The 10672-nt window shown below is 39.4% G+C and overlaps 1 protein-coding gene across 1 annotated transcript; it reads right to left on the bottom strand.

Annotated features, from left to right (window-relative positions):
- Window positions 1-1145: 1145 nt before the first annotated feature.
- cdcp1a (CUB domain containing protein 1a) lies at window positions 1146-10420 on the bottom strand. Its single transcript, XM_027287264.1, has 9 exons — window positions 10082-10420; window positions 9137-9346; window positions 8674-9036; window positions 8207-8575; window positions 6781-6972; window positions 4343-4711; window positions 3895-4251; window positions 2600-2684; window positions 1146-2355 (listed from the first exon to the last, which is right to left on the bottom strand). Exons 1-9 carry the CDS (start codon window positions 10143-10145, stop codon window positions 1920-1922), a joined length of 2445 nt encoding a protein of 814 aa, XP_027143065.1. The 5' UTR covers window positions 10146-10420; the 3' UTR covers window positions 1146-1919.
- Between the last annotated feature and the right edge of the window lie 252 nt (window positions 10421-10672).

A 10672-nucleotide genomic window follows, 5' to 3' on the forward strand; every position in this document is an offset into this window, starting at 1 on the left:
ATGTAACTTGTAAAAAAAAAAGAAAAAAAAGAACTAATAATAACACCCACAGTGCAGTTAAAAGTTTTTCTTTCAAAATAAGACTCAAAAACAGCAGATGAAGTGTTTCATACCATATGTGTTGTCTCCATGCCGAAATATAAGAATCTGAACACAGGCTGTCATCTCTGAGGGAAATGCATATGAATGATGTTGTTCATGTGTTTTTACAATCAAGGAAATAGTAAAGATCAACAGAAATGACAGGACTAAGGTAACCAATACAACAAGGATGACATTTTTTCTTTTTCAAGTGTCACTACTTTACATATTCCACGGTCAAAGTCAGTCTGGAGGTTGTCTGGTGCTACCTTTCAAAAAAACCCAAAAAAACATCCGTAACATTAACAACATCATCAGTGATGTTGTTATTGTCACGGATGTTTGTTTTTTATCATGAAAATCTAGTTTCTGTATTGGCACACTTCATGTTACACGCCCAGATGAGTCAGATCAACATGTTGATGTGAGCAGCAGCTGTGTGTTTATAGAGAGCATGTTCTCATCTCAGTATGAGTCTTATCAATCTGTAATACAATTATGGTAATATTTTACATGGCTTTTAGCCAAAATAACTTCACATTCAAAGAGTTCATGCAAAGTTTCCAGCAAGTAAACAACTTTATTTTCTCAAGAGTGATGGCAACTTTGAACTTTTGTCTCCCTCTGCAGTTCATTTTCTGAACAACATGGCATTACAGAGCAAAACACACACAGTGACTGACTGTAAAACTTGATCCACATATTTCCTCAGATCTTCTTGGTCAGTATAATGTCAAAATCAATAACATAAACAAAGATTTTAATATGCCGTGTTGTTATTTTCTGTCCCTGTTAATGAACAAACTGACTAAACAAAAACTGTAACTTCACGTTAGGACTTAAATGATTACCTTTTAGATTGGTACACAATTGAGTCTTTCTTGTCGGTTCTTAGCACACATCACACATGCTAAATTGTAAGCCTCACACAGTCTCTCTTTGAAACACATGCTGTAACAAAATTCAGTCAAATAACAAACAGATCTTTGTGAGATGTAACTTTTTGCTCATCGTGTATACTATTATAGCTAAGCAGATGGGGTGTGTGGTCCTCAAAACAAATAGTAAAATATGGTTCTGATTTCTGATTCATCATGATACACAAGTGCAAAACGAAAATATAATTTAACTAGCTATCAAGAGGTCCAAGAAAGAACTAATTTTTATTCATCCCTGAACTGAAAATGGCTGAAAACAACTCTAAGATCCTAAGATGTATTAGCAGGAGTGTATTGACCTTTCTGTAAGGCACATTTGTGGTGTTATGAATCTAAAAGTCCTCATAGCAGGTGCAAAAGCAGTGATAAAAAACTGAGAGAGAGAGAGTACTCCATGAACATACGCTGCTGTTGCAACATCCTGCAATACAGGCCATCATGAAGTTCGATGATGGTATAAAAGTGCAGTGTCTTACAGCAGCAGTGGAGTCATCTCATTTTTAATGATGAAAATAAAAATAAAAACTCAGCATGTAAACAGCATGTTTGATCCCATATAAACATCAATAATATGTACAAAATATCTCAAATGTAAAATATTCATTGCCTAAAAGCAATACAAGATCTCTTTAAAGTGGCAAAACTGGTATAATGAGGGCGATTATGTACTGCTTTAAAAACTAAATGCGCCTTCATCTGAGATAAAACAAGGTAACAGCTGCAGGCAGGTTTGAACAGGGTTTTTTCATGTGACTGGCTGTGGTGCAAAAGTACACTCGGGAGAATAGAAACAAGGCTTCTTGTGAGAAGTGAACATTAGATAATCACACAGACACCAGAGAATGAAAATCTCAAAGTTCAAGTAGGTCAAAAAAAGCCAGAAAGCCGAACGCAATCTCCTCAGTTCCCTCCTTCTGGCTCCATACGAGGCCCCAGAGCTGGAGAATGTTCATCTTCACTTTGGCCCTCAGCCTGGTAAATCTCATTATCTACCAGGCGTTTGCCATGGCTCAAAGGCCTGACGGGAAGTGGAGGCCCCTCCTGTGATGAGCTCTGTAACTGCTGCATTTCTTTGGCATCGCTGTTTTTAGAGAACAGCGGCTTTGTTGAGTCCGTGTGTCCGGTGAACGGCCGGTACGTGTCAAACTCTCCATACATGCCGATCTCTCTCCCCTTTCTCAGCAGGTGTGTGTAGACCAGCGTGTCCTCAATGGAGGCGTACTCATGTTCACTGTGATCATCACGAGTTTCCGGTAAACCGTTTTGTCCTGGCAGGAAGACGGTGCCATTTGGATTGTAGATGGACACCTGATGATTCAGCATCTTCTTTTTCTTCCTGTTCGACAGGTAAGACAAGATGGTGCAAGATTTATATACAGCATCTCCTACGACATCAGTCAGCAATAACAGACTTTAAAAAGGTAGGGGGAAGACCTTTAGCAGATTTGAATAAATTAAGTTTAGTAAGACACCACATTAGCATCTATATTATCTTTACTAAAATAATAAATAAAACATTTGAAATCTAAAGAACAAATCATAAAGTCTGAAGGGACAAAACACAAAACAGATGCACTCACCTGATCACCACACAGACCACTACCAGCACAATGACAAAAATGACCAACAGAGCAGCCACCACACTCAGGATCGTCAGCAGAAGGTCTAAATGAGAGAACAAACACAATCTTTCATTAATACCGTGTCATACACTCAATTAAGTACAGTCTTTGTAAATAAAATTAAATATTGTCCATGAAACTCTAAAAAGAAACATATGAAGCATGGAAATGTGCAGATAATTGACTGACCTCTTATACTGCACCCCTCCAACACACCTTTAAAAGTGTTTGTAGTGAAGTAGTTGAGGCTGTACTTTGAGCTCAATGCTAACATGTTCACATGCAAATATTAGGCAGGCATAGCTAATCATTGACAGTATACACTTGGATTAGACCGAAATTCACCCGTCTATAATCGGTCTATATTTTAGCCCAAACCTAGACAATAGAATTTAATCCATTAATTATTAAATAAAAAAACAACTGTAAATTGTATAAATGGTGGCCAAATGTTGGATGAAAACATTTTTAACAGTCGTTGATCAATAATACAGTGTAGTTTAGATTTAGACTCAATTTAGACGTTTAAATCAGGACCTCATATCAACGTCTATTTTTTTATATACTTTAAAGTATATCAGAGGATGGCAGGAATGTTGTTATAAAATATAAAATATTCAACAAATATTCGTTTTGATTTGATGATGATCGTGCAGGAGAAGAAGGTCAGATGAACAACAACATTTATTCAATGAGGAGGAACATGAATGAATGAGTACCAAATTTTATGGCAATATATCTATAGTTGCTGGGGTTGTATGGACGCTACAACAGGCCAAATAACTGTTGTTTCCGTCCAGAGTGCTGCTGTCCTATGTTATAACCATGCATGAGTTTGTTCCACTATATCAGCAACATCAGGGTGGTTTATGTTTTAGTGGAAACCCGCTCTGGTTGACATAACCTTTACAGTTGTACAGGAAGTCAGATGACGCCGTCATCGTTTTAGTAAAATAGAAATAGTGATGGATTGATCCTTCCTGATTTCCTTATTAGAACTTTAAAGTATAACTGAGGCTGATGGGAATAATTACTTTTGCAGGTCCTCAACCAAACTACTGGAAAAATTGAAATTTTGTCTGACAGTGACCAGGATACAGGACATCGGTTTCAAATGTCACAGCAATACATTGAACAGTTGTTGAGATATTTCTGTGTAGACCCTTCATGGAGCCACACTGCAGGCATAGTTAAGAAGTCTTACAGTTTACACTATAATGTACACAATGTATCCCTGCAGAGTGGACTCTTACTCTTGCTCTTCTGCAGGGTGATCTTGGTGACAGCGCTGAAGTGTCCTCTTTCACTCATACAGTTGGACATGTTGAAGTAGAAGCTCTCTGACACTGTGATCTCACTCTCGGCCTCCTCGTCCTCCCTGCGGCTGTAGTCCTCCTCCAGGTGGCCTACTCTCTGTATCTTGATGCTAGTGTGGCGGTTGCTGCACTTGGGCTGGCTTATGTTGGCAAACACCAACCGAGCGTCCATCTTTGGGGGAACAGAGATGATCCAGGAGGCGGTGGAGTAAGACTCCATCCCTGCTGGCCAACCAGGACTTGCCAAAAAGACAGGAGTGTCTCTCTTTGGAACTACGGTGAATATATATCTTTCTAAATAGGAATTAAAGGGAAAATGACATTAAATATCAAGAAAATGTGCATTTTCTTGCATTTATCCATTTTAATAGACGCTGCTTGTTACCTGATATCTCCTCTTTCATTTTGGCAATCAGCACATTCTTGTAAATTAGTGCTTCATCCCCAGTGCTAGACACAGTGACAGACACGTTATGTGTGCGGATTTGGACCTTCTGTATGGCTCCCTGAGGGCAGAAGTGTCCAACAGTGGTACGCTCGTCTTCGACCAGTTTGATAATGACGCTGTCATTGCATGGCAGCCAGGGCACGCACTGCTTGAGGTACACAGTGGGAGAGGTCAGCTCCACTGTGCCGTGCTCAGGAGGACGGAGAGTCCAGGTCACACTGCTCAGAGGGGCAGGGAGGCAGGTCGGCAGCCGCACAGGCACCCACAGATTGATTGTCTTTGGGCATTCTTTGAGCTGATTACACCCTGACATGAAAGCAAAGGTAATTTAAATCAAGAGGTGGTCATAAATGAGAATTTCAGCTTTCAGAAGCAATTAACTTTCTAAAATAATCCACAAAAAAGCATTTTCTCACTCCTAATTAGAAACACTTTACTTTAACCTCCCATTTAGCTTTTATGAGCCACAAGATTGTATTTTATTAATGTATTTGTAATAACTATAACTCGTTCTGCGTCGTGTCTAGATGGTAACCCTAATTTGCAAAGTCTCACACATGTGCACTTTACACAGGAGCAATTTACTCCCCAATAGAGGATATACCGAAAGCTGGTTTTAAAAAAGCTTTCAGGAATTCAGGTAATGTAGGATAAAGACTCATATTCAAGGAGTTTATCATCAAACAGAGAGAAGAGAAGCTTAAAGTCAATTATGAATCTTTAGACTTATTAGTTTTCAGTTTCCCCCAAACAAGCACCACCATCTGTGCTGATCCCAACATCTACCACTGTGCTCCTTCATGCACAACTATTACAGCTAGGCTAGCTGCATCAATGAAGACAAGATGTAAAATAAAAACACAAAAAAAAAAAACACAGATAGATATAGAAAATGATTCAAGGGATGGTCAATACAACAAATAAATAAAATAAGCACGGCATTAAAGAGATAATTTGTTAACAAACAAAACGATTAAAAGGAAAAATAGCAAAATAAAATACATACAAAAATAAGAAGAAGCACAGTTATGTATTTATCCCCAATTAATTGAAAATTTGCATCTCTCCACTATATATCTCCTTTCAGGAGCCTTTGAAAATTTGAAGTATTTGCCCCACTTTGCTTCATATAGATCCAGTCTACCCAGTTGTCATTTACTGTATATGCAATGCTACAACTCGTGCCATCTCCACAGCTCACTCTTGCAGAGAGTTAGGGTTAGGGTCACCCTACGTCTTCTATCCCCTGAAGTATTTGTCTGCCAGTAATAATACCGGTTTGGGAATAGCTTTTAATATGTTCATCCTGTCCTGTCAGATTTGAACGATCACCCAAAACAAATAATCTAGGACTAAATGGAATTTGCATCTCTGTAATCTCACATAGATTATTATGAATATTGGTCAAGAATTGTTGGACTTTGTCACATGACCATAAAACACAAACTAAATTACCTTCCTCAGACTTGCATCACCAACAATTTGATGCGGGTAATAATCCTAATCTAAATAATCTGGAAGGAGTCCAACAAAAACGATGTATAATTTTAAATTGAATAAGGCGTACTCTTGCATCCCTTGAAACTACGTTAACATTTTTACAAATTCTGTTCCAATCCCTATCACTGAATGTCAAGTTCAGATCCTTTTCCCATGTCTTCTGCAGAGCTGAAATCAAATAATAGACAGCTGCCTCGTGTCGGTTAGGTTTGGGAAAAGATCATAGTTTGGATTAAAATAGTGAGTCAACATTGAGTTTTGGAACACAGAACATGAACGGCTGCTTTCTGGCAGAAAAGCTTGAAAACCCTGAAAGCGAACTAAACCCACAGACAGAACAACAGCAGGTCAACGACTAAGTTTTGAAAAATTAGTGCCATCATCTAGACATGACCCTGCTTTTGTGGGCGCCCAATAAGTGGAGGCTGTATAAGCAGGTAATAAATTAAATATAGTAAATATGATGAAATAATGCAAAGCATGTTTGTATAGGAGATGAAAAAAACAAAACATTTAAAATATGCTTGTATTTGCTTAAAACGACATTATATTTTATACATTTACATGGTGCTTATGACTGCTAAATAGTAGGCGTTAAAGTAAAGTGTTAGTAATAAATAGTTCAAATATTATTTTTCAAAACAAAGAAAATACTTCAAGAATTAGAAAAACTCAAGAAGTCCAGAAAAAAAGAAAGTCTTTGTTACTCTGGATAATAAACTAGAATTTGTGAGCACCATCTTTGTTAGGCTGTATTCACACCAAATCAGGCTATATTAGGATATGATATATTAATCTAAGTATCAAGAACTATAAATGATTCAAGACTTATTTTCCAGGATGGCCTGGTACTTAATACTGAAATATGGATTTACCTATGACTCTCAAGGCGGTGACTCTCACGTCTTCAGGGAGACAGTCCTGGAAAGACAGATCACTGTTTGATGTGACTGTGATCGTCTCCGTCAGCACCGAGTTTATTTTCATCTCACAGTCAGAGGCCGGTCTCAACTTCTCAATGTGAAGAGTGAGGCCCTCCATTTTGCTCACATCCACTTTACACAACACTACAACGACAAACAGAAAAAGATATTAACGTTTCTTCTTGTCCTTGTTTCTCTTTCAGTCTTACACAAAGATGCAGATGTATGGACACATACAGTATCTTCCAGCTAAAATCGTCATCAGTAAAACGTGTCCAACAGGAATTTTTTTTCCCCCCCAGTTGTTGAAAAGGAGTGTTTCCTACTGACGTGCTACAGTTACTGTCATCGATTACTCAGTGATGAGGCAATCTTAGAGCTCCCCTAACCTGAGGGCGCAGATAAAGCCCACTCTCCACGTCAGATTTATTACTCATTCGCACTGAGCACGCCCCTGTCTAATGCATCTGAGCCTTTGTTGTAACATGAAAAGATGATGGAAAATAAAGATTATTTATATTTAGTAATCACACGCCTGCTATGACATGCAGAGGAGACTTCATTAATCCCAGACACCACTCTCTTTGAACAATGGGTCCTATATAAAAAGACACACCTGCTTTCATTGATGTTATGATCAATTTAATGGTGGATCGATACAAATTTATAGATATAATAAATATTATAAATCAGTACTCTCTACTGAGTGGTATTTCTGGTCACCTCCAAGTCCAATATTCACTCTCTTTTAGATCTGTTATTGCTCTCTACCAACTCTCGAGGGAAATGTTGGGCTCTTTAGCTGCTAAATGGTCCATTATGTTCAGCAGCTAGTCCCTAACCGTGTCTGACTGCTGTGCTGTTTGGTGCCGAGCAGGTCATTTTGAGTGGGTTGGAGCTTTTTTGTTGAAAACAGCGGACTGTCACGGTTACAGCTGAGAGGGGTGAGAGTGAACAGAATGAAAAAACAGCAAAGCTGTGGGCTGAAAAAACAAACCAATGAGCTAAAAGATGCTTAATTGTTCCCTAAAGATGAGAAGTCACTGTAAGTTCATCATTGCAAGCGATACCTCTCACATTACACAGTTATTTAATCCCTTGTAATAAATAAAAAATATCGATTATAGCAGCTTTAAATTTCAGTTGAATACATTTTTGACCCGTTTAATCATCCTAAGAAATGTCTCTGTTAGTTTCAGAGTTGCAGATCAGCCCAAAAATCAAAACTTTTCTCTCCCTCGATAGCTATCTGACCACTTTACTTTATAAATATTTGAAATGTATAACAATCTATCTTCAGAAGGCCAAATATATAACAATCTTAGCAAAGATAAAAAGGTCAAAGCCAGACAGCATCAAATGCAGATGATGTACAAACCTGGTGAACTAATGCTTGAAGAAACCACCTTGAAGTTTAGGGACAGTCCAGGAGATCCAGCACGTCTTCTGTCCATCTCACAGTTCCTTAGTGTCAGGGAGAAATTACCCAAATTGTGTTCTGGCTGAGGGTCCGTCAGCCTCAGCACCAACGCCCCTCTCCCTTTGTTGTGGTACTCCACTGCTGTGTCCTTCTTCAGACAACTTGGCTGCCCGTGCTTTAAGAACTGAACAGATGTCTTGTGTTTGTCCGGGACTTGAAAGTACCACTCCATCACATCGTCGTCAGGAAAACTGTCCGGGTAGTTTGGAGAGAGCAACTCTGCGGACGAGGTCTCTTTTGGTAACGTCAGTGTAATTTTGGCGAGAGCTACAAGGGGGAAAAGATGAATGATGATCAAAAAATTATGTCTGACACATAGGACATGAGACAGAGAAGAGGTTATTCACAAATTTAAACTAACTCACATTTGATTTCCTCCCCGACAGACACATCAAACCGGCCATTTTGCAGCTTCTGCCCTGCTGGGACATCCAGAGAAAAGCTGCCTCGATTCAGTATCTGAACACTACTGATGGGCCCAGTTATACAGTATTTCCCTACGGTCACATCCCCTGTAGTCTGGAAAGCCCGGAGGGTGTAGCTGTGTCTGTCTGCACAGCTATCTGATGCATTAATCTGTCTCAGACCAGTTTTGCTGAAGTCTATTTTAAACGCTGTGGGCACAGAGGCCTTCAGATTCCAGGTGAACTTCCGGTTAAAACCCAGCAAAGGAAGCGAGCCGGAGTCGGACTGGATGATGTGGCTAGTGCATGACTTTGCGGTGCATTCTGAGAAGAGATGTTAACAGATTACAACAAATAAACACACTTACACTGTCCAACGAGGTAATTACATAAGCATTGAAATGAATTTATGCAGCGCTCTTACCTATATTTTTCACAATTTCCACATTGAATACATCTTGAGGTTTGGAGCAGTCAAACTCCACTGAGACAGGAGTGTTGTCTTTAAGCAGAAGGGATGCACTACATTGTCGTGAGCGTGCCGCCCCGGTGCACACTTTGCAACCTTTGACATCAGTGTTGCTAATGTTCAGGGTGGAGCCTCTGTCAGGGGTGATTGTCAGCTCAAGGGCCCCTGGAAGAAAAACACACAGCATGAAGCTTTGAGAGAAATGTAAGTCTTTAATAATACCTGGAAATCTCACAATGAAACCACCACTTAGATGTCACTGAACATGAGAATAGAAAGACGTCTTGCCGAGCATTAAATGAGCTTTTATTCACGGTTAACAAGTCATAATGACTAATTGTGTTGAGAGATGAAGCAGACAGCTTGGCTTCAATCCTTCTGTGACTAACCAGGCCTGTACTGAGCAAACAGAGCCATGTTCACACACACACAGCAACACCAAACGTCAACTCTCTATTGTCTCACATATCCTGCTTCACACTGTATTATTTCTCTTTTCTATATTTACCTGTATACGTTTCTCAAGTGGACAAAACAGACACAACCTATCATCTGACACATGACACATCAGATTACCTCTGCAAACCATGTGGACGATGAGGTTTCAGCTCAGTCACGAACAACACAAAAACACAACATTGAGGCTACAAAGTCTTTCAGTTTTCGCCCTTAATAGGTCTGCCAGTGCTGATCAATACACTTGATGATTCAGGTCACAATAATTCACCAACAACCATAATTAGCAGCAAACAGCTCAATAATAAACTGCTTAGAAATACTAAAAACACAATAATGAAGTCCTATCATTTAAAGGATTAATCAGCAAACAGCAGGTGTTCCACCTCATCAACATTTCAGACTCAATCTGTGCTGCTGGTTAATATTTAAGCTGTGACTTACCTGATACAGTGGAGGCGATGGCTGTAAGAAGTAAAATCTTTAGAGTGAGTCGTGATAAGGACATGCTGCCCTACAGAGTAAATCTACAACTTTGATCCTGAGGGAAATCACTGGACATGTGCGCATATTTCATTTCTTCTCGTCCGGTGCTGCTGCGACCTTCATGCGCCACATTTTCCTGTCAATTGCGCAAAAGCTCAGCTCGGAGTTGTTCAAGAAACAACTCCTCCACTTCCTGTGTAAGTGCTGAGGCTGTCTCCAGGTAATGTAGGCGTGGCCTAGTCGGCCATTTTGCCAGGTACAAGAGTTCATTCATGCAACGTGACATCCGTGATTAAAGAGAAATCATCGCAGCTGAGTCATTTCTGCAAAATAAAGTTATTTACATTCACGCCTCACAAATGGAGGAGTGTATTTATTTTTTTCCATAGTAATGAAATGTTAAATTTGCTATATATTAAACGCTGTTTACAGATAAACATCCTCTCTGACTTTAAGGCTGAGTCAGTCTGAAAATCACAAACTGGTTAGTCAGCTCAGCAGGACAGTCCTGACTGGGCAAGCATGAACTGTAGGAGTTACACATTTACA

The sequence above is a fragment of the Larimichthys crocea genome, chromosome XIII (genome assembly GCF_000972845.2).
Source record: "Larimichthys crocea isolate SSNF chromosome XIII, L_crocea_2.0, whole genome shotgun sequence".
NCBI lineage: Eukaryota > Metazoa > Chordata > Actinopteri > Sciaenidae > Larimichthys > Larimichthys crocea.

Coding starts and splice junctions, on each gene's coding strand:
- cdcp1a (XM_027287264.1), bottom strand. CDS start 10,145: ATGTCCTTATCACGACTCACTCTAAAGATTTTACTTCTTACAGCCATC. Junction 4,252..4,342: donor AATGAAAGAGGAGATATCAG/GTAACAAGCAGC, acceptor ATTCCTATTTAG/AAAGATATATATTCACCGTA. Junction 2,356..2,599: donor GTGGTCTGTGTGGTGATCAG/GTGAGTGCATCT, acceptor CCTGTCGAACAG/GAAGAAAAAGAAGATGCTGA.